The sequence below is a fragment of the Nanorana parkeri genome, unplaced genomic scaffold (genome assembly GCF_000935625.1).
Source record: "Nanorana parkeri isolate BGI_ZX_2015 unplaced genomic scaffold, ASM93562v1 scaffold1901, whole genome shotgun sequence".
Classification (NCBI taxonomy): Eukaryota; Metazoa; Chordata; class Amphibia; order Anura; family Dicroglossidae; genus Nanorana; species Nanorana parkeri.
In genome coordinates this window covers 1-24,667 of record NW_017308169.1, presented here as the reverse complement: position 1 = coordinate 24,667, position 24,667 = coordinate 1, and the positions used below count along the sequence as shown (strand labels likewise).

The window sequence follows — 24,667 nt, the reverse complement described above, 5'->3', positions numbered from 1 at the left end:
AAGAGTGCGGAAGTGTTGTATAATACATCACGTCCACATTCTTGTGTCACTCTCCAGCTTCAGAAGCTGATGGAGCAGATCTGTGCTTGATCAGCTTCTTTTGGGGGTCCTAGGTGACATTTAGGGGTCTTGGAGACGACCCCTGATGTCTCCATAAAGAGGACCTGTCACATATTTTGCTATCACATAGGGGGTTTTTATTAGCCCCCGTATGTGATGTCAAAAAAGTTTAGTGAAAAAAAAAATTTAAGTCCACCCCCCAAAATTTGAAGTTACACATAAAAAAGAATAAAAAAACAAAAACATTTTTAAAGTCCCCAACCATACATACAGGCATGCAAACATGCGTCGGGGACGCATACGTGCAAAAAAGACGATTGCGCCCATTACGCCGCACATGTTACATATTGCCGCGAACGTCGGAGTGAGAGCAATAAGTCTAGGGCCATCAATCACTGATAACACTAAACTGATGAGCGGTAAAAGCTTTTAAAGCGTCGCCTATGGCCAATTTTGGGTATGGTAGTTTTCTGCGGGTGCGCGCAATTTTAAAACTTGACATGTTTGGTGTCTATTTACCCGACGTGACCCTGACTTTTATATTTATCTGTCCCCAAAAAATTGTATAAAATTCATTTCAGTAAAGCGTTGCATGACAGAATAAACGTCAGTCAAAGTACCGCAGCGCTGAATACTGAAAAAGGGCCTGGCCAGGAAGGGGGTGTAAACACCTGGTCTTCAAGCGGTTAAAGCACTCTTCAGCTCGCGTTTTGGACAGTCAAAGATCATAATGTAGGTGCCGTCACTTTGAAAGGCCTGCTAACAGACTTCAGTAGGCTTCAGCGCGATTTGAAGCTTGTTGAAAGCCTGCTGTAGCGTGTTGGCAGCTTGCGTAAAGTGACAGCATTCCTATTAAAATGTATATTTAACCCCAAAACTGGAACTCTTGGTTGCTATAAAAGTTTTAATAAAACTGCTTGAAATTTTCTAAAAGCTTGCAAATGCACTGTAAAAGCTTATTGTGCACGTCGGTCTTCGACATGCTAAAGACGATATGTATAAGGTCTTACAGTCGTGACAATAAATACTGCTGGGGTTATACTAAGTACTTCAGGGGCGCTGTGCATTACTATTGTTTTTCTTCCCCTAAACAGCAGTTAAGTCAGTTTTGGTACGACAATGAAACTGCACTGTGTCTGGCCAAAGAAGCATTGGAGGCCTCCGGTGAAAATGGGAGGTATGACTTTTCCTACAATTCAAGTTATTTTTGCAAATAAGCATTATTTATAATTCTGAGAGATGTTTTCGCTTTACTAGTTACTATTATCTGCATAGCCAGAATGTCCGTTCACAATAGTGATTCCTGGTTCATCCTAACCGCTTCATAGTTCAGCTCCTGGTTCATTGATCATTAGGCTGAAGGTTGAGGGATTGCTGAACAAGAAAGTAGATTTGTCACCTGCAGTATGGCAATCTTTTTTGGAGCTAAAGCACGTGGTATGTACTGTATGTATTTAAAATGTATATTTAGCTGTTTGCTTTGAATCCCAGTGTCAGGTCTTCATGGTCAAAAGTCAATGAACGTCCCAGTGATCAGCGCCCAATGATATCCTTCCTTATGTGGTCCTAATGCAGTATGGCGGGTAGCAGGAACTTGATTGGTTCTTTCTTCAGTCATGCAGCCTGTTGTCTTTTCTCAGTTGTGAGGTTCATTCCCTGCTTAGATTAAATCAGTTGTCAAGTTCTGTTCCTTGCTGATAAGCCCTCTAGTGACTGCTGTGATTTTGTATGTTTCCAGGATAGCCTGTGTGAGCGCTCCCAGCATTTACCAGAAGCTTAAAGGACTGGCTGGAGATGTGTCCATCTGTTTACTGGAATATGATAGGAGGTTCTCAGTCTATGGCGATGATTTCATCTTCTACGACTACAATAATCCATTGGACCTACCAGACAGGCTGCAGCCGCGTAGTTGTGATATAGTATTGGCAGATCCACCATTCCTGTCTGAAGAATGTCTAAGTAAGACTGCGGATACTATCCGGTACCTGACTAAGGGGAAGATCTTACTGTGCACCGGTATGCTCTAATCCAGAGAATTCCTGTAACTTGTTACTTTGTAGTGTATATATGGATCACATGACAAATTGCAAAATGCTATAGTTATGCCTGGTCACAAGGATTTGGTCTTGGACACAGGGACCTCGGTCTCCTTCATCTCCAGCATCAGGTGAAACATGAACACATCAGGCATGAATGCATCAGGTCTTATGGCTTTAGGGTTCATTCAAAGCCCCAAGTAGATCAGTAAACGCAAGACTTATGTTCACTGATTTCCCTGCTCGTATCCTGTATGTAAAAGATGGCGGTGAGCTGGGGAGCAAGATCTGATGCCAGCCTCCATCCTGAGGCAGACAGATAGCTATGCAATAGGCAAAGATCACACTCCCTGCTGATTGGAGAGCTCTAGCTTTCTAGACTGTCTTCTGCAGACAGATTGCTGCTTTCACACAGGGAGGAGCAAGGGTTCCACTCAGCAGCATACTTCTAGGGAAAAGGCCTTTCTACTCAGGCTGGAGCTGAACAACTTTTTGTTTTGATGTGTCTGGAATTCATGTATCTGATGTAGAGTGCAGTTTCACTTTTACATTCAAATGTGATAAAACCCCACACAGCACACCTATAAATGAATATATTTCTTACCTTTTAGCTGTTTCTTTGCTGGAGACATCTGTACAGAATCCAGACTACTCTGAGCAGTTTGAAAGTGAACAGAGAGAGACTAAAGCTGGCCATACACCTATAGATTATCTGCAGATTTTCTATGGTCAGATGGAAAGAGTGCAACAGATTCCTCCATCTACGCTAAGCTGTGTGGATAGAGGAATCTCCCGCTGGGCCAAGCTTCAGTATCTTGCTAGTCGCCCCCGCTGGCTGTCAAAATACCTGAACAACCTGACTGGATGCAGGCATTCTTCAGGTGTTTTGAGGTTTTTTTTAAAATTATTATTAGATTTATTTAATTTTAATTTAAAAAACTTTTTTTTTTTTTTACTTTACTTTGACTGCTATCACATAGGGGGGCTTACAAGCCCCCCCCATGTGATAGCAGATGGTGGTGACAGGTACTCTTTAAGGTGATGCTGGGGGTCCAAAAGACCCCCAGTGTCACCTTTACACTGGAAATAAGCTATTGAAGTGCAGATCGCCCCTTCTGTGTCCCCTTCTACGGGACACAGAAGCGATCTGGCGACAGGTAAGTCGCCAGAATCGCTTCTGTTGTAAAGCCGACAGTCGGCTTTACAAGTTTAAACAGAGTCCTGGTGGCAATAGCCGCCGGGAGTCTGTTTAAACAGCCCCGATGCTGGCGACGTACACTGTTCGTCGTCAGTCACGAAGGGGTTAAATGAAGCTCATGATGAGAGAAATTATTTGGAATGTAGAAAAGATGGCTTTTCTGTCTCACATAACATGGAAACATAATTACTGTATTCATGTTGCCTATAACATTTGTGTTTCAGGTGCTGTTATGGAGGATTTAGTGATGAAAATACTTGGCTTGAAGGTTTGTCATTTTATCCCAAAGCACACACGATCACTAGCCAATGAGTTCAGATGTTATTCCAACTATGAGATAGGACTGGACTCCTAGTGGATGTGGCTGTATAAAACCAGAAACAGCCTGAGGCCTAGACGGCATTGAGACCCAGTGGGTGCTTGCAAAAAACTGTAAGCCCAGCTCAAGATCATGTGAAAAATCCATGTACTAAAGATCTCTCTACCAACATATTTGATGTCTTGTATATAAAGCCCAGAAGAAGGGAATTTTCTTTATTACCCAGAACAACCAATCACAGTTTGGTCCACGTTCTTAATCCTGCACTGGAAGAATGACGGCTGGAAACCGGTTTCTATGAACAACATAGTTTCCTTTACCTGCAAATTATTTTGTACATTGTTGCATTCATTGCAACTGCAGCAGAGTGTGATGCTCATACATTCTGTAATTCTGTTTATCCCTCCAAGGTTGTGGTGGGGACTTCCTTTTAAGATCCGCTTATTATAATGAGAACACACGTGTCATTCTCTGTGTGATCAGTCTCACACCTGACGTTACAACAATAAAAGGGAATACATTTCAGAAACTATTTGAAGTCGGGTTGTCTGTGGTGATTTTGTGAATGGAGATTATATTTCACTTCATTTTGACTTTTCATTGACCTTATTCTACCATTAATATATGTTTTCTCATGTTCTGAGCAGAAGTAAAAAGATACAAATCTTCATTGCTCACTGATCAGTTATCTAGCAGTGTGAGTGCTGCCTGAGACCTGCAGAGGGCCCCAGCAACCTGAGAATATTGGCCCACAATATGTTATGGAAAATAAAAATATTTCTTTGCTCGGGATAGGACAAAGATTGTGACGGCAGCACCTGACTGACCCAAGTGTAGAAAATGCTCATCAATAAAATATATTGTCAGAATAAACATGGACATGAATGCCTCTTAGACAAGCATATGGCGGTTTAGGACAGATACAATTAAATCAACTCTGTCTCAATTTCTACAGGCCCTAAAGAGGTTCTCTCTGCAAAGCAAGCAATGAAAGATCTACATGTGACACTTCTGAGAGTCTTGGATTCAGGAGTCCCTTGCTTTGCTCTATGGTCCCATGTGTCAGCCCATGTGTAACTACAGGACGTAGTAGTAACATGGGGCTGGTGGAAGAAGCCATAGAGCGCAGAGGGGGACACGCGGAAGTGTTGAAGGTAGAAGATCTTTTAGTTTGTATTCATTTTTGCTTCGCAGGGAGGACTTCTTTGAACTCATAAAAAATAGCCATGGAGGAGTCGTTTAAAGAGCTCATGACTGATCCTTGCTCTTGATGTGAAATGATTCACTTCTGTCTATCTGAGCTGTGCGAGAAATAGCATAGCGCTCCCAGTGCTGCAGATGACGGGCAGAGGTCATTTACTGTAGATGTTTGACTATAACAATTCTCAGGATGAAATGGCAAAAAGGAAAACTTTCAGGTATTACCAACGTGCAAATCATAATTATTAATATACAGTGGCAGTCCAACCTTTGTCCAGTTAACATCCCACACTCCTATTTAAAAATATGGCCATGTTGTTACTACATTATCTTACGTTGGTGCTGGGAAATGCAACTGTCAAGGTCAATCAGACATAAGATACACGAAATGTCTGGAATTCTCACATTAGAGATCCCTGTATATTTGTTGTTCCTAGAAGTGTATGAGCAAACCTTGTCTCTCAAGGCCATTCCATTGCAGGAGGATTCATGGACTCGCTATTGAATTTATAATATGTGTTCTGATATCACCATATGTGCAGGCATGAAGATGTTCCAGTATAGTCCATCAAGTCCAACCTGTTAGGATCTCATTCTAGGAGTACCTGTACCCCTGTCTATTACGGTCCCTTAATGTAATGTTGTTTCAGGCAGAAAGATGGATGTATACAACAATCTGCATTTACACACTGGGAGAACTTGATCTGATTTAGGAAGACTAGTGAAATACAATTTTTAACTTACTATACAGTTGGTGAATTACAATGGAGATACCTGATGATTTGTGAATTAGAATTGAACCTTGCAGCTTCAGTTACATGGATATTTACAGTATACAGTAGATTATTCTATAAGTGAAGATTATTGTGTCTGCCTGAACTCTGATTGCGGTACGCTGTGCCCCAAACAAAGTCCAGCAGTGGGCAAAGGACTAGTCAGCATTATTCCCTGTGGTCTCCCTGCTACTGATCTTTCCCCCCAGCAGTACAATAATGACATCACTGAAACTATCAGTCAGAGGCAGCGTTGCTTTAGATTCACATTGCAGATACACAGTTATGAGACTGTAGGCAAAGATTTGGCTAGGCACCCTCCCATACCAGAAAGTGTGCCCGAAAAAAGCAAGCAGGGGGCCAAAGGACTAGTCACTAGTATTGCCAAAGCAGGGGTAGGCATCCTCTGCAAATCACATGAGACATTATAAGATTCTGATAGACAGGCATGCTGGGTTTTGTAGTTTCACCACAGCTGGTGTGCCGAGGTTGCCTACCCCTGGCCAATAGGGTCCCTGCAATTGATCTTTTTTCCCATTACTGATTGCCATATTTTATTCCACACTGTGTCTCTGTGGAGGCAGCCATCTTGTTAGAGTAGCAGGGCTTTGCTTCCTCATGCCAGAGCTGCCCCTCTGATGACTGGTGGGCTGATAAAAAGCAGCAGAAAACAAACATCCACAGATTGCATGAAGCAGAAGCAGGGAGATCCTTGAACTCCAGGTCCTGCAGGATAAGAAGCCAGAGACAGCAGTGCCTTAGATCTTACACTACACATATGGGATTCAATGCAGAGGACTGCCTAGCCACAGGAAGTACCGTATATTGTTGTTTTTTTAGAAGTACTTTATTACAAAACTTTAACGCTTCCATACTTTTTAGGCAGTTACCATTTTTAGATGTTCTTGGTAAGATAAAACATCTTCACTTTTGGAGAGCCGGTCCACTTTAAGATTAAAAACTGAGAATATACAGGTTTCTTCACTGGAAATGCCAGACATTTACTGCACTTTGGCTTTTGCTGTTGTAATTCTAAACACTGGCATTGCAGGGTTTCTGTGCTGAGAGATTGGCTTATGACCTTATTATATTACTAGATATATTTTAATACCTGCGATTTTTTGCTTTACACCTTATTTTCATGACTATTGCTATTCGTTTCAGGTATGGTAATCCCTCACTGTAATTAGTAAGCGCATTTTTGGCAATCATTTTGCTGTTGTATTTTTGTGTTTCCTAAGATGCTTGTTTATGGTCAGCATATTATTGGAGGTCAGTAATAATACAAAATGTCTAGTAAAAATAACAGAATAGTACTTGAATTAAGGTATTTATTTTTAAAAGAAAATAATTGTATAGCCTTGCTATCTAACAAGTAATATAGGATTGCTTTGTGTATAGTTTCCAGGCACATTTGACAAGAGTCGGAGCACCTTGCGTTTCCTTTACATCTTCTGCATGCCCATGTGTACCATCATGTACAATTTGTAGCCGGTTACAGGCAGCAGCATAGAGTAATTGATCTCAGACATCACATTGACACAAGGCTCCTGATAAACTAGAGCACGGCAAAGTGTAAGGTACAATGCATGAGTACTAATCCAGGCCCCAAGATTATCTTTTCACTGACTGGTAGGATGTCCAGTCCTACCAGTTACCAGTCCATCCACAAACATAGGGCCCCTTCTTTTGTCAGTGTGACAGTATAGCAAGAGGATCAAATTTGCATGGACAACATTTCTCTACTACCGGTAGGTCTCTACAGTCTATTGTCAGTGTTGCCCCCCATACCCGATGCCGTTGCCCGCAATAAATGTCTCTGTTTCACCCAGAGTGAAATATAAACCCTGTTTAGTTTCCATGAACAGCAGCAGCTCTATTTCCCCAGGTCTGGTTTATGTAGCTGTACTGGATGAGGCACACAAAGTTCCTAGGCCTCATCCTGCTCAACCACCACAAATTAAGGAACAGCTTATGAATCATCCATTAGGATAACTATATGTTGAGTGGCTGCTGTCTTAGTAGTCATTGGTGTAGGAGCGGTTATTTCTTCATTTCCTACAGCTCTACTAAGAGACGCTCCCTTGAACACTTCAATATGGTACCCATTTAAGTCCATCATAAGTATACTGTATTTTCTCCAACAGTTTCACCCGAAGTGAGTAGTCCTCATATGTCTAGAGGAAAAAGATCTGTATGATGGAAATATTGAAAGACTACCTAGAGACATCATTCTTTCCTATGTCCTGCTTGTCATGTCATCTCCACGTTCAGATGGATCTTGGTTTCTCCGTTTTCTCTATGGGAACTTTGAACTTTTCTTTCTCTAGGCTTGAGTTAACACTATCTGGTTCAATCTCCTTCTCTGATTCTGGCACACAGGTGCAGCCCACTGGAATTGTAATGTAGTCCTCAACATAGACATACCGACCCCCTGTGCATGAAGTTGTACGTCGAAGTATGACAGTGGGCATGTAGACGGGTGTACTTCGAAAGTTGAAGTCCTCTTCTCCAAAGGGACCTGTCAGGCAACCTTTACACAGACAATATGCTTCTGGGATGTACTTGGGGTATCTCATGGGGTTATATGTAATCCTAGGAGTAGAAAACAAATATTTATGATAGTCTGGTACATCAAATGCTGTTCTAGATTACTCTAACTATAATCAAAGTGTCAATTCCTAATTTGGCTGTATTTCAAAATCATGGTTCTGATCAAGCACAGGGTGGCAACCGTAACGGTTCACGTTAAATGTGACCTATTTGGAGCTACTTCGGCCTTCACGTTTGATTAGCTATTTACTTATCTGTATTAGAGAGAGAAGCTAAAATGAATGTCTTATCTCAAAATAGAACACATGATACGTTAAATGCAGATTGGCTAGTATGGATCAGGGTTGAATTAAAGCAGAAGATCACGCAGGTATTAAAAAAACACCAACCAATGCAAGTAGTGCAAAAATAAATAAATCTATTCTATGCATCTAGTGTCAATACCTTAATGTGCCTATGCACCTTACTACCAGCCTCTTGTTATCCTTTGAACAGGAGAACTATATATATATATATAATTTCCTGGCTCACCTCATGTCAGCATATCCTTTAAACTAAAATAAATTTTATATATAATATATATATATATATATATAGAGAGAGAGAGAGAGAGTTGTAAAAACATATCCTTACATGTTTTATGTGCTGCATTTAATGGGAATCCAGTTATACATGGTTGGTGCAAACCCAGCTGAGTCACGTCCAGATATATTGTGCTATATCCAAGGCATCAGAACCTAAATATGTCAGCTGCCATTGCTGACTTGTTTGTGAAAGTGCATTCTTATCCTCGCTTAACTAGTTATCAGGTCTCACTAACCTGGAACACACATGTAACACATGTAGGTCACAATAGTCTTTACGCATGACATGCATATTTTTGTTCCTGTTGAATGACTAGCCATTATGATTAGATTAGATATGATTAGATCAAGTGTAGTATTGACTGCCTTGTTTCTTAGTCAGAAGGTGCCTGGGGTACGCAGGGGTCGGCCTTGGGTTGTGTGCTCTCTTCGGAGGGTCCCCCCCTTGCTGCTATTGGCCAAGCAGGCTTAGTCCCCAGGCAACGGGAGGCGATCACCCTTCTCCAGCCGGTCCCCAGATGGCTTGTGTGGAGGTTCCTTAGGTCGGTAGGGCGCCAGTATGACGGTCGGGCCTCCGGAGGCGCCGAACACTGTGCGGTTGGTTTTACCAACTGGCATGAGGGCAACTGTGGGCCTGTACACAGTACAGAAAAGGATCATGGAGGATCTTCTTGGCATGGCACGCAGCGCTATTTTTTGTGTTCAATGTTTCCCCAGTGGTGGGTTTTTTGATGTTTCTTTTTTTAGTATTGCGGAATTCCAGACCTGTTTGCTCCGGATACAGGAGAAAAAGGATGATCCTCTTGTGGACGGTATCACTTTTCTGTCAAGTGAAACCAGATCCAGGGTCCCGTTGGTTGTCCACATGTTTAATCCCTTTGTCAGGGATGAAGAGGTACAGGCCTTTTTAGGGCGGTATTGTGAGTTTGTGTCCCGTGCGGTCAGGCTAACAAATGTCTTCGGGACTTATAATGGGCAGCGAAAATTTTTCGTGAAGCTGAAGTCGGATGTGGGGGGTGTTGGGGGTTCCTGTCACCCTCCTCAGAGTTTTTCAATTGGCAGCAATCGTGGGGTATTATGGTACCCGGGTCAGCCTCAATTTTGTCGCAACTGCTTTGCGTTTGGTCACACTAGAGACGAGTGTGATGCTGGGATTGTTTGCCGCAATTGTTTTAGGCCTGGGCATAAGACCATGGAGTGTTCTGCGGGCCGTAGGTGCCACCTCTGTGATGAGGAGGGCCACCTGGCTAGGCGGTGTCCGAAAGTGTCCAGGCGGAGAGTGTCCCTGCTATCTGACCAGGATTCTGTGGGCAGCGAGGTGCCCCGCGAGAGTGTGTCTGCTCCTGAACCTGGTGGTCCGGCCACGAAGCGGTCTTCTTCCGATGTTATCGAGGAGTCCCCTGAGAAGAGGGTCAGACCGTTGGTGCCTGAGGTGGAAATAAGGCCGGGGGCTTGTGAAGTGCGGGAACCCTCCTCTGTGGAGGCTGTGGCGGGCCCTTCCCCTGTGGAGGCTGTTGCGGATGATGACGGGTCTGCTACTCCTCCGCTGGAGCAGGTCCTAGAGGCCTGGATGGCTGAGGGGGAAGAAGGTGGAGCCAGTGCCGAGGAGGAAATGGACCTGAGCCGGGAGACGCTGAAGCGCAGGATGGCAGAGGAGGAGGTAGCTCCTTCAGCGAATATCGAGGAATTTTTTAGTGATCCAAGTACTGCGAGTGCTGAGCAAGTGGCAGACTCTGATTCTTCGGCTCAGTCCTTTTTGAGCCAGGTGTCATCCCTGGAGCAAGTCATGGGGTTCCGTGATAAAGAAGAAAAGGCGGAAAAGAAGAAGAAGAAGGAGAGGAAGAGTGAGATGAAGGGTGTGCGGGAGGGAAGGGAACCGTATGTTAGTGGGGCAAAGGCAAGAGGGAAATCGGCCCCGCGTTGATGATTAGGGCTGCTGATGGCTTAATGCATTCTTCTTGCTCTATGCCTTTTGTTTGTTTTGTTTTTGCTTGTCTGTTGTTTTGGTTTAGGTTTTTTGGTTTAGTGTTTTTTTGGTTCACCTCCCCTCCTTTTTTGGGCTATGGATTTGCGGGTTTTTTCACTAAATGTTAGGAGTATTAGGTCCCCGTTTAGGCGGGCGGCTATTTTTAGGCTTTTATCATTTCAAAGCTGTCAGATTTTTTGCCTCCAGGAGTGTAACCTGGAGGAGGTGCCGAAGGTTGCGCCTTGGTCCTTGGGTCCCTCTGTGTTTTTGGTTAGTCCAAATAAGTGTTGGGGGGTTGGTGTTCTGTTTAACCTCTTGCCGTCCGCCCGTAGTAGAAAAACGGACGGACGGCACTGCTGCATCTGCGGGTTGCCGTCTCCATCAGTGGTGAATAAATACCACCAAAAGAAAGCTCTATCTGTCCCCAAAAAAGGGTATAAAATTCATTTCAGTACAGCGCTGCATGACGGAATAAATGTCAGTTAAAGTACCGCAGCGCTGAATACTGAAAAATGGCCTGGATGGGAAGGGGGTTTAACACCGCGGATGTCAACTGGTTAAGGGTTATGATTTCAAAATCCTGAAATGCGTCCATATTGTGAAGGGGAGATGTTTATTTTTAGAAGTGGAGCATAATGGAGTTTTATTCAAGTTGATCAATGTATATGCGCCTGCCGCTAGGAGTGATAGGCTGTTTATGTTTGAGAAATTGAGGGTTTTTTTGGCAGGTAGAGAGCCTGTGATGGTGGTGGGGGATTTTAATTGTATTGTTGAAGTCGGTGGGAGGTGTGGTGGTGGGGGTGGTGGGGCGGTTGATAGTTCCGGTAAAGAATTACTGGACATTTGTAAGACCTTTGGGTTGGTGGATGTGGGCAAGAATAAAGGCTGTACTTATTTTAGTGACCGTGGGAATGTCCAATCCCGCATTGACTTTATTTTTGTCTCCAGGAATTGGGAGGTGGGGGGTTTTAGTGTAAATCGTGTGGCTTTTTCGGATCATGGGAGTGTGGAATGTGTTTTGAAAGTAAGGACGGATGCTGTGCATGGGAGGGGTGTGTGGAAGTTGAATGTGGCTTTGTTGGAAGATGAGGTGGTGAAGTGTGAGTATGTAAGTTTTTTTGGGTGGTTATGTAAGAAGGTTGGGGATTTTGAGGATGCGGTTGCTTGGTGGGAATGGGTAAAGTTGAAGACTAAGTGGTTTTTTATTCAGAAAGGGTGTGCTAGGGCGCGAGAGGAGCGTGAAGCGTACGAGGCGTGGCAAAGGAGGTTAGAATATTTGGAGGAACTTAGGAAATTGGGGGAGGATGTGTACGACGATATTGCGATTGCGAAAGCTAAACTGCGGAAATTTTTAGAGGCAGAGGGGCGGAAAATTATTATGCAGACGAAAGCAACGGTGCGGGAAAAGGATTAAAAATGTACTAAATATTTTTTTAAAAAGGTGTTTCACAAGAAGTCTGAGGTGTTGAGTGTGATTGGTGAAGACGGTGTGTTGGTGAGTGGGAATAAGCAGGTGGTGGAGGAAGTGCGAAAGTTTTATGCTACTTTGTATACTGAGAGTGAGAGAGATTTGGGAGGTGAGGATGATGTGCTGCGTTATGTAGATGGGTGTTTGAATGAGGAGGATAGGGAGGGTTTGACTTCGGACGTGATGTTGAGTGAAGTAGAGGGTGTGTTGAAAGGAATGAAGAAAGGGAAGACCCCGGGTGGGGATGGTTTGCCGGTCGAATTTTATATAGCATTTTGGGATGTTGTTGGGGATAGTGTTTTGAATGTGTGTAAGAAGGTTTTGGAGCGTGGTTGTTTGTCGGATTCCATGAGGGAGGGGGTGATTGTTTTGTTGTATAAAAAAGGGGAAAAGAGTGATTTGAAAAACTGGAGGCCTATTTCGCTTTTGAATGTAGATTACAAGATCATTGCTAAGTTGATTGCGGATAGGGTGAGAGAGGTTGTTGTTAGAATGGTGGGGGAGGATCAGTTTTGTGCTGTTCCGGGGAGATCGCTTGCTGAGTGTTTGAGTGTTTTGCGGGATTGCTTGTGGGATAGTAGGGATAGGAAACAGAATGTGGCGGTTGATTTCGAAAAGGCGTATGATCGTGTGGCACACGAGTTTATGTTTAAAGTGTTAGCTAGGATGGGGGTGCCGGAGTTGATGTTGAAGTGGATGAGGTGTTTGTATAAGGGGATGGTGAGTAAGGTATTGGTGAATGGGTGGTTGTCAAAGGAGGTGTGTGTTAGGTCTGGGGTGCGGCAGGGGTGCCCTTTGTCCCCGGTGTTGTTCGTATGTGTGATAGAGCCGTTGATGGGTATGCTGAGAAGGGATAAGTTGCTGAGGGGTGTGGAAGTGCCTGGGAGTGGTGGGAGGAGCCTGAAAGTTTTTGGTTATATGGATGATGTGTCGGTGATTTGTAAGAATGGGTTTGGGTTGAAGAGGGCGAAGTTGTTGATAGAGATATTTTGTATGGCGAGTGGTTTTTGTGTTAATATGGAGAAAAGTGAGTGTAAATTGTTTGGGGAGTGGGATGTGTCTGAGGTTTGTGCGTGGAAGGTGTGTCGAGGGAGTATCAAGGTGTTAGGGGTGTGGTTTGATGATGATTTGTTTGGGAGGGTATGTTGGGAAGAGTTGTTTGTTAAAGTGCAAAAGAAGATTCAATTTTGGACCTTGCGGTCCTTGTCTATGGAGGGGAAAGTATTGATTATAAAGGCAGTTCTTTTGCCTATGTTGTTGTTTGTTTATGTTATTTTTCCAGCAATGTATGGGGTGTTGAGGAAAATTGTTAAATTGTTTTTTTCCTTTTTTTGGTCCTCCAGGATGGAAAAGGTGAAGCGTGGGAAGGTGATGAGAATGAAGGCGAATGGTGGTAAGGATGTGGTGGACGTGGAAAGGTTTTTGATGGTGAAGTATATTAGTTTGTGTAAGGATGAGTGAGAGTGATGGTGTGGCGGGGTGTATGGTTAGGTATCTAGGAGGAAGGGTGTTGAGGAAATGTTTTGCGTATCATAGGGATTTGAAGAAGCCGGAATGTTTTAAGGCTCCGTGGTACTATGCTAGGATTGAGAAGTATGTGGGGTTGTATGGTTTAGAGTCGGTGTCTAGTGAGGTGTGGAAGGAGAGTCGGAAGGTAATGGGGATTTTGTATGAGCGGGAGGAGATGGTGCCTATTGGTGGGTTGCTTATGTCGGAATGTAAGTTGGTGTGGAAGAATGTGGCAATGGGTGAGATTTTAAATAGGCAAAAGGATGTGGCCTGGGCGGCGGTGCATGGGTGTCTACCAACCAGGGCCTTTCAGTATCGGAGAAGGTTTGTGCGGAGTGAGTTGTGTCCGCGGTCTGGGTGTGGTTGTTGTGAGTCTGTAGTGCATGTATTTTGGGAATGTGGGTATGTGAAAACTGTGTGGAGAAGTTTGGCGAAGTTAATTGCAGGTTTGACTGGGGTGCAGAATGTTACGTATGATATGGTGTTGTATGGGTTGTGCGCATTGGATAAAGTGAGATTTAGGGTGTTATGGATGTTGGTGTGTTGTGTAAAAGAAGTGTTATGGGATGTGAGGAATTTGGTAGTGTTTAAGAAGGAAGAAGTGAGTGTGAGGGATTGTGTGGTGATGATTAGGGGGAAGCTATACTTTTATGCTTGGTATGATAAAGTAAAATTTGGGGATGAGGCAGCAGGCCATATTTGGCACCTGGAGAAATGGCGGGATTGGGTTTAACTTTTTTGAATTTTTATTCCCTTTTTTTCAGGTCACTAGGCCTTGAGGAAATTGCCCGGAGCCTTAGCGGACATATGTGTGTTGTCCGAGAGGTTTATATGTAGTGGATATATGCATATTCTGTTTTGAAATATGGTGTTTTTTTCTATTTTTGAGTTGGGGGTTTATGTTTGGTTTGGAGGGGTGGAATAAAGATTTTGTTTTTTTTTTTATTATGAGCTGTATGATTTGTATGATTTGTGTATTATGTTTTGGAACCATTGTTGGAGATGGTTTTGTTTGTGTAAAACAAATTTTGTTAATATTTTTATGACAATTTTAAATAAAAGAATTAAAAAAATATGGCCACTATTGAATGCAAAATACAAACAGTAGCAACCAAAAGTATATAAATGTTCATTCACCTATATGCCCATGGAGAAATGCTGTTTATATTGACCGGCAGCTGCTGCTTGCCTTCCGCTTGGGCCCTTCCATGGATCCCAGCTGGGCAGGTAATATTCTCCTTTTCCAGTGGCTGTAGTTGCAGTGTGTGGTGGTAGGCACTGAGCATGCTGGCTGCTAGGTGCCCATACATCTGCTCCAACACCTCCTCTTGGCGGTCAGCACAGCCTTTGGGTTTCGGTGGTGTACGTTTGATTGGTTTGGAACCATCTGAGATGACAATCAGTAGACCGAAAAACAGTATCAAAGTCACCTTTGTTGGACACACCTGCAAAAGACGTTTATGTACAATGCAAGTTACCAGTCTACCAGATATGTTATGTCAACAAGTAAAAAGTTTAATGTCTAATTTTTCTACACCATGCTTTCTATTTTTTACTCTGTAAAAGAGACTTTGAACATATAACATCTAAGAGTGCCTGTAAGCTTGCCATACACACGTAGCTCACACTAAGATTGTGGAAACGGTACACTTAGTCACCACCTTCAACTTCTCAGCATGAACCATATAGCTGATATCACCATGGAATTGCATCATCACATAATGCATATCAATGGTGTCAATATCTGCACATAATCAATATTCCAGTGCCAAATGTAGGAGTAATGCAGTAAGGCCACAATTGCAGACTCTCTTATATCTGTATAAGGTGCACCAAGAACTTTGTATGTCAGCAGAGATAATCCAGTAGTCACTAAGTAACTCATATCTGGTAATCCAGAGTTTAGGTGTGACAAGATCTCTCATCCATCAGTGTAGCTTTTGTAGTTATGCCAGGAATATCATCCACCATAAGGGATGCCAAGAAGGAGTGATTGAAGTTTCAGTATATTATATTGTGCAACTACCCAAAGGGATAATAATGGAGATTCATCAAAGCCAAGAAGATTCAGTACAGCAGTGTTGCATGCCAGGACTATATTCAACAGTTCAAATAGTCCAGCAGTGTGCTTCCCAGCAGAAGTATAGTAACAAATAGATCCAATAGCTGGACCTATAAGGTTACCCCTTTGTTCCTGAATTCATAGGATCAATCCACATATAATAATGGGGTCCATCAGTCCCACATCACAGCCATATACATTACTATCTGAATACAGCAGTTCACTCCTGCACAATACATATAACAGAATCAGTCTCAGGGCTGACAAGTATTCCCCCTGCGTCCACTGGAACTTTGATAATAATCACTTAATCCAGATATTATAAATAGTGCATAAAAATGTCTCTCAATCATATCCCAAATGTCCACTCACAGGTCCTTTGATGGCAAAGGTGCATGCCCAACATAGTCCCTAGGCTAGAGTAATGCAAACAAGTCTCTCTCAATCACGTAGCAAGTGCCCAGTTCCTTTAGTGGCAGAGTATCATGGCCAGAGTAGTTCTATATCAATGAGGGAAGTGCCCCCACGGCTGCATATGCGGGCCTGTGGCCACACGTGACCGGTTTCACCAGTCCTACCCAGCCGCTTCAGAGGTGTGTAGACTCATAGGCACCTCTATATAGCACACATTACAAAGGTAAGTTTTATAACAAAAAAAACAAACTGAAGTTCTTCTTTAAATAATATTTAAACTCAGTTACTAAAATCACATCTGAGCTTTAGCATGTTAATGACATTTCATAATATTTATAAATCTGCAGCTTTCATTATAATACCTGGTGATCCTGCCATGAAGGGTCTTAGTATCAGCACTTCCTGTATAAGGTGACAAACCTCTATCGAAGTGGAACTCCTGTGTTGTCACCCTCTAACATAGGTTTCCTATGGAGGCTACAAATATCTGTTTCCCACACCTTAGGTAGCCATGGCCCGCTGTGGTCTCCATCAGGAAACCTGCCCTGAGAAAAAGCCATGCAGCCATCGTTGAGCACATGCATGTAGACAGGAAGTGGCTGCAGGAGATCAGCAGTACCAAGATGCTCAACGGATGAAAAAATGGAAACAAGTCTTTAATGTTAAACATTTTTAAATGTTTACGATACGCAGTGTTTTATCAAACAAAATGTAATTATTAGGGGTTAACATCGGCTTCATGTTTGCACCCTGCAGTCATGTATAGAACTTAAACACAGCCTATGAACATTCTCTACCATATACTCCTCCTCTGTCCATGTCCTGTACAGAGCAGCCTGAAACTTCACAGCCTCGGGCTACATTAACCCTCTTAAGTGCTGAAACCCATCAGTAAATGTTCAGCCTCCCCCTCCCTGTGCACTCGCACACCTCCATCCCCTCCTGTGGTCCTCCCCCATCCTCACCTTGTTCTGTAGCCTCATCCTGGAGGTATGAAGACGGAACTGGTGGTGGAGAGCGTAGAGCTGCAGTGAAGCTGGGTGGAGGAAATAAGCTGGAATGAGGAGATCAGGAGGAGGACATGGGAAGGAGAGAGCTAGGAAAGCTCACATAGCACAGGATATGGATTGCATAAGAGACACAGAGCAACAGCAATGTGTTCTACCATACCCTGGATAATGAGAGCAGAAGGAAGGAGGACAGAGAGGCAGAACACAGGTGGGGATAGCAAAGAGCTGGAGATAAGGGCTGCTCTGGGTAGAAGCTGGATAATGAAATGACCTGAGAACTGGCAGCAGATGGAGACAACCATCCAATCACTCCCAGTTCTCTTTCCCCCTCTCTCTCTCTCTCTCTCTCTCTCTTTCACTCATTCTCTCTCCCTAGGTTGGGGTTGGAAAGATGCCCTGGACACCAGGAGCTTTCACACAAACACTCTTGCTGGGAGGCTCACAGGGGTGGTGTGTTTAAGGCTTACAACAGCTGGAGAGGACAGTCCCGGCTAACATCTTACATAACATTCATTTAAATACGGCTCCATACCAGGGCTCAGTTACCGGCACACACTTCAGAAGGCTTATTTAATAAATAGTACAAGGAGCAAAGAGTGGTGCAGTAAGTCACGGCTGCCAATCAGATTTTGTAGGGTAGGTTCACACCACATCACCTGTCTATACCGCATGTCTATGCACTGACGCACATTTTTGATTATCGTTGTGCTGTGTTTTTTTAAAAGCGCTGTGTTGCATTTTTTACCTTCATTTTTTTTTACCAAAACCAGTGTGTCCCAAACCCAGTACGTTTTGAGGTGTGGTAGTGTGTCCAACTGTGCTACACAAAAACACAATCAACATTAATGCAGCACAATGGTGTGAACTGGAGCAATTGAAAATAATCTTGTTTTGGCTGGTCCTTGCATTGGAAGTGGTGTGAACAACCCTCATGCTGACATGGCTGCAGGAAAATTCGTTTCGATCAGTTGCTTTTGGTTACTGCATGTTGCCTGTTTACACCATGTCCGTTGTGCTGCATTTTTCTGCACAGCACAGCACATGTATGGTGTGAGCAAGTCATATGCAGTAGAAATCAGATAGTCCTCTTCACAACATACATGTGCGGTGGTGTGCAGAAAACTACAGCTCAATGGACTCGGTGAGAACAAGCCCTTTAGTGGCACAGGTCTTGGCACAGTTTCTGTTGAGTAAGCATGTTCATGTACATCACATGTTGGTGGGAAAGTTTGACAATAATACAACAGCGATTTGATTGGGTCTAACAATAATGTCCCCTTCTCTTTTTCTCTGGTACACAGAAGACTTTTAATGCACCAGAATCCAATGCATTACTATGTAGCTGGTTCTTAGCATTGGCATTGAACTTGGTGTTTCCATTAAAGACAGGACTTCTCCATTTCTTGCATTTACATACCTAAGAAGGATCATTAAAATTATTTGTAAATGCACAAAAAATTCCCTTATTAATTTTTTGTTTTACAGTAACCAGCTTCATGTTACATATACGACTCCACTTCTCCTCTACCCCTATAAGAGCAATTATCTATAAATTTAGAACCTCCCTCAGCCAGAGCTTTGTCCTCTCTAGATCTGGAGGTTATGTGGTATGAACAGTTTTTTCACCTACCTGGCAGTGGTAAAATCATGGCTGTTTCTCTGGCCATATTCCTGGTTGAGGTTCTTCAAGTCAACTTTTAAATGTCTAAAATGGAGTCTCTGTGATGGTCATTGGAACCTGAATGATATCTGCATGTATAGGGTTTTTTGAGTTGTTGATGAGCCATTTGCTGTTATTTCTATCCCTTCCTCCTTCAGCATTTTGCTTTCCATTCCTAGCTAAGGTTGCTAGCCTGCTTTGGACCATCTTATGTCAGGCACTATAGAGCTGGTGAGCATTTGAAATGAATTCCACATGATTTCCAGCAACTATCTGGCATGTGCCCAGTGCAGTTGTTGATCTGGGTAGGCAAGAGATGGCCTTGATGGCCCCAATTAGAGTGCAGTTTAAATGACGTGGCAGTGGACTGGCCACCATCTCAGTCATTTAGTTTTGACCCTATTCTATAGGGACCTTGTAAATCTATAGGAACCTTGTCTATTATTAATGCTTCTGTCTCTCTTTTTATAATGCATAATAAATAGGGACACAAGCATGCAGAAATGTGAAACAAATAAATGCACACACTTGCTTACAGTAGCCTGTGTCAGATTTGTAAAAGATCCCCAACAATTGCTTGTACATCCTCAAATCTGGACCGATTCTTTGTAGTCACAAGTTGTTGTCACTGCATGTGCTGTTATTCATTTGCTGCATTTCACAAGACATAAATGGACAAACCCAAACCCATTGTTTTCTGTAGCTCCTGTGGGATCCATTTTGGTGCATTGCACTGTGTTGTCCCATTATGGCTATTTGAATGGAATGCAAAAGTGCTGTGAGATTAGGTTTGCACTTGGAGCTCATATATAAGCTGGCTTTGGCAAATCCTAATCAAATATATTGATAACTTTCAAAATTAAAAAAAATGAACAGGGTTGTTCACAGAAGGGTGAGGAGTTTGGAGAAGGCAGTGCCCAATCTAGGACAACATAGCTGGACCGGAAAGTGAGCTGAATTGGAGAATTTTTCCAAATAAGAGATGCGCGTTCCTATTTGTAATTTTGTCTAATACTATTATTTACTGTGGGCACTTTATTAAAGGGGGTCTTTCATAAACTTCTTTTTCATTTTGCATAGAGTAGGAAACAGTTAAAACCATTGTCATGTTTTTTTCCATCAGTGTCTCATTGGGGAGAGATTCTTTCACTTCCTATCCTGTAGTCACAACAGGAAGTGGGGAGAAAACACAACACACTGAGGGAAATCTCCTTTTATATGGATGTAACCAGAACAAGTGACCCAATAGAATATTCTGGTGACAACTCACATTTCTGGGATTGTCCCTCACATTCAGTCTAGGTGATAATAATGGTCACCAGAACAAGTGCATCTCCCCAGTGGGAACACATACAGCTAGAACATATTGGGGGGAATTTATCAACACTGGAGCAGATTTGCACTGCAACCAGCTTCTCTCTCTCATATTAATAGCTATAAAACCTGGCAGGGGTTCTAGCCCTTCACTACTCCATCCTAAACTATAAAAAAAAGGGTTTTCCTGTAGATACTCTTGAAATGAACCTGCTGGTTTGTCATCCATATCTTTTGGAAAGGTGTTTGGTTAGGAAATATGAGTTTAATGTGCCCTGTAACATATGGCCCCAGGTGTGATGTATCACCGTGTAATGTCGCATACATTTGACATCATGGGAAACTTCCAGTCTCTCTGAAAGATGATTATATGATATTCAGCCAGTTTACATGGAGTTTCCATTACAGTCACAGACATATGTGAGGCATTACTGACCTGTTAATTGGAACCATCTCCTGTTATTTTGTTAATAGGGAATGCAGGGACGAGAGTCTAACGAACGATTGCCTAATCTCATGCGGTTATGGAAAATGAATAGAAATGACTGTTAACTCCTTCCTTCTCCCTGATTTTATATTTCTTCATTACATCAGGGCCCTGTCTACTTAGTTCAACCACTTCAATAGGCACAAACATTTGTATTATTTCTGTGCTGGCATGGAACATTACAGGCTGGCCTCTTACTTCTCCATAGAATGCTGGTGGGGAAATATTCTCTCCAGAGATCTCTGTTCCTCACAACTTTCATGGCCAGTATAAAGCCTTATGATGGTGACATGCTCCATCACTAAAAATTAGATTAATACGATCCTGTCATCAAATCTAACAAGTCATGGCTGTATAGGAAGACTGTGACTACTGACTTTTCCCATTGCTCGTGCCACCAGAATGGTGCTCCGCTAAAGTGATAGTAAAGTCAAAAGGTTTTTAAGCCGTTTTAAATCTGATTAAATCACTTACAATGAATGCTGCTCCTTGATGTTTAAATGTTTTAGTTTCCTGCGGAATCAGCTGGTCCCCTGAACACTGGACCTGATATCCTATATTAGGGTGGCTCCTTTCCCTTGCAGGGTCCTATTGAGCCACCCTTGTGTGTGCTAGTAAACTGTCTCCACAAACACAAAAGCACAGCAAGGAAATACACTCCCCACCCCCTGCTCTCCTTTAACTTCCCTCCTCCCTTGTCTAAGCTAGTAGATGGACAGCTCCTGCAGACTGTGCAGGAACTTCCTGGACAGGAGGTTCAGGGAAGCCGATCTGGGAGAGTTAGAGGGGAAACATGATGACATAGGGGTCTATTCACTAAGCTGCCGTAGGCAGCCGAGTGAATGACCGACCTAAAGCGAAGTGAGCCAAACGCTATTCACTTCAGGCTGGTACGGCTATTCACTTCAGGCTGGTACGGCTGATTTCAGCCGATATACGCAAGCCTTTTGTCTTGCGATGGTCGTAAGCTTATTAAAAGCTCCTACAATCTGCCCTTCATGGACAGGCAGATCGTACTTGCGATCATCGGAAGCCCGCCCCGCTGAGGGGCGGGCTTCCGATGACCGCAGTGAGGGGTGGGCTTCCGATCACGGCAAACGGGCAGTGTCGAACAAGCAGGCCACTAACCCGCCGAGAATCGTTTTCAAGCCAGCTTGTTCAACAGAAGACTTGCGACCGTACAGTAGAAACGGTCGCACGCCTTCCATACACTGTACGATTATCGTACGATCACAGGATTTCCCGCGATTCTCGTACGATAATCGTACAGTGTATGGGCACCTTAAGACTTTCTGGAGATCAGCGTCCCTGGTTAGCTGGTAACCAGGGACACTGATCTCTCTGCAAGTGGCCGGAGCCAGCTGTAAGATCACGGCTGGCTCCGCCCAGCTGTCAGAAGCAGGCTGTCGGCCGGCCGCTCGGCCAGCTACGGCTTTCAGTGCCGAGGCATATGCGTTCAGCTCGACTGAGCCGCTCGGCCATGTTCGGGAGCTGTACGGGCTATAGTGAATAGCCCGTACAGCAGCCCTTCGGTTCTACTGAACCGCAGGGGTCCTGGGGCCGGAGCCAGCCTTGTTTCCACATCGGAGGTATGGCTTTTTGGCCGCAAAAAAATGGCTGCAGGTGATCTGGACTGATGAGTCATAATCTGAAATATTTGGCAGTTTGTTTGCTGAAGGGCTGGAGACTGTTACAATAATGAGTCTCTGCAGCAACAGTGAAGCATGGTGGAGGTTCCTTGCAAGTCCGTGGCTACATTTCTGCAAATGGAGTTGGAGATTTGGTCAGGATCAATGATGTCCTCAATGCAGAGAAATACATCCATCATGCCATACCATCAGGGAGGTCTGTGATTGGCCCCAAATGTATTCTGTAGCAGGACAACTAACCCAAACATATAGCCAGTCATTAAGCACTATCTTCAATTAAAGAAGAGCAAGGACATTATGGTTTTGGCCCCCACGGAGCCCTGATCTCAACATCATGGAGTCTGTCTGGGATTACATGGAGACAGAAGGATTTGAGGCTGCCGACATCCACAGAAGATCTGTGGTTAGTTCTCCAAGATGTCTGGAAAAACCTACCTGCCGAGTTCCTTCAAAAACTATGTGCAAGTGTACCTAGAAGAATTAATTCTGTTTTGAATGCAAAGGGCGGTCACACCAAATATAGATTTGATTTGGATTTCTCTTCTGTTCATTTACTTTCCATTTTGCAAATTGATAAAAAAAAACTATTAACACTTTTACTTCTGAAGCATTCTTGCTTTACTGCATTCCACACCTGCTTAAAACTTTTGCACAGTAATGTTTATATTTACATTGGTCTAAAAATTCAAGCATATCTAAATGATCCTGGCAGGGCTCTGTGGATCTTGTAATATACTGTAGTTGCCATAGCTACTTATGGGTATACAAGGCCGGATTTACTCTTCCTGCCGCCCCAAGGCCAAGTCCTGTGATGCGCCCCCCCCCCCGGGTACCCCCCCTCCCTTCCCATCAATGGAGAATGGCATAATTACCTTTTTATTTAATTATTTCATATTATTTTTTATTTTATTTTTATTTATTTAAATTTTTTATTAATTTAATTTTTTTTCCACCTAACTTTATTGCTATCACACAGGAGAAAACAATCCCCTGTGTAATTGCAATTGCATGTGAGTTCTCTTTATTGACCCTGTCATCTCCAATACAGGAGTTCTAGCACAGCACTGTGCTGGAACTCCTGTGACAGGTGAGAGAGGAAGAGCACAGCTCTCCCCTCTCACTGTGTACACGGAGCGGCAGGGTTACTTCTAACCCTGCCGCTCTGCTCACTGCAGTCAGAGACTCGGGACTCGGCGGCGGAGGACGGAACCAAAGGAGAGAGGTAAGTGCAGGGGGGAGGGGGAGAAGGCTGCTGAAGTGTTGGTTTCCCCTTCACATTAATAGAGAACCATTCTGACAGCACAGGCAGGGGTAAGGACAGTATTCACAGTCTTCTTTTACAGGTATGGCTGTTGAGAACTGTTAGGCTTTAAAGCAACCTTGACCTTAAAGTGACATTAAACCCTCAGATTTCTTAACATAAAACAATACTGTAATGTGTGCCTTACTGTAATCCATGGTTGTTTCCCTTCTCTTTGCTGCTCTTCCTTTTAAATCTGTATCTGTTCTCATGCTGGGCAGAACTTCTGTTTTGCAGCAGACTGCCTTGTCTCAGGAATGGATACACGGTGTCTGTGTATCTGTTTGTATAGGCTTGTAACCTGAGCCAGCACTACAGGAAGAGGCCCTGAGCTGAAAAGGGAAGTTCTCCCCAAGCATGAGAAGACATGAGGATTTAAAAGGAAGAGCAGCAAAGAGAAGGGAAACAACCATGGATTACAGTAAGGCGCACATTACAGTATTGGTGTATGTTAAAAAATCTGAGGGTTTAATGTCACTTTAAACCTAACTACAGCCAAAAGCTTTTTAGATAGAACTGGATAGAGCGTCTGTCAGGTTATTATTACCATCTGAGCCCCCATTAAGGATTTTCCATAACTTCCTGTCCTGACAGGAAGTGAAAGTAAATTTCTACAACAGGGAGAGAAATAACAGGCATGTTACCTCCTCCAGGCCTTGCACTTCACTTGTGTTACCTCCTCCAGGCCCTGCACTTCACTTGTGTTACCTCCTCCAGGCCCTGCACCTCACTTGTGTTACCTCCTCCAGGCCCGGCACTTCACTTGTGTTACCTCCTCCAGGCCCTGCACCTCACTTGTGTTACCTCCTCCAGGCCCGGCACTTCACTTGTGACAGCTGGACAGACCTTTTTTTTTTACAGCTTTCACGGTTAATAGAATACCATACGTTTTCTGAAAGCACAGCGATAGAATAAAAAAATGGTCTCAAAACAGTTTAACAGATGTCTATCAAAACTGTATTTCCAATATAAAACCGCAAAAAAACCATTGTAAGGCCTCATTCACACCATGCATTTTAGGATTCCTGCAGTCGGTACCTACAGATTCCTGTGGCAGGAATCCCAAATCTCATTTAGATGTGGCCGCTGTCACCCAAGTTAACAA

At 43.5% G+C, this 24,667-nt stretch overlaps 2 protein-coding genes across 2 annotated transcripts in view; one reads left to right on the top strand and one right to left on the bottom strand.

Moving 5' to 3' along the window:
• The window catches only part of EEF1AKMT1 (eukaryotic translation elongation factor 1 alpha lysine methyltransferase 1), a 5,463-nt gene extending 1,759 nt beyond the window's left edge, over positions 1–3,704 (top strand). The window contains exons 2-4 of the mRNA XM_018572014.1: positions 1,155–1,237; positions 1,799–2,076; positions 3,519–3,704. Of these exons, the coding sequence (XP_018427516.1) occupies positions 1,155–1,237; positions 1,799–2,076; positions 3,519–3,649 (492 nt within the window). The 3' untranslated portion in view covers positions 3,650–3,704. The remainder of the gene's footprint in view (positions 1–1,154; positions 1,238–1,798; positions 2,077–3,518) is intronic.
• Positions 3,705–7,805: 4,101 nt separating this feature from the next.
• IL17D (interleukin 17D) lies at positions 7,806–17,467 on the bottom strand. The gene is made up of 3 exons (XM_018572012.1): positions 17,108–17,467; positions 14,804–15,111; positions 7,806–8,181 (listed from the first exon to the last, which is right to left on the bottom strand). Exons 1-3 carry the CDS (start codon positions 17,123–17,125, stop codon positions 7,857–7,859), a joined length of 651 nt encoding a protein of 216 aa, XP_018427514.1. The 5' UTR covers positions 17,126–17,467; the 3' UTR covers positions 7,806–7,856.
• Positions 17,468–24,667: the final 7,200 nt, after the last annotated feature.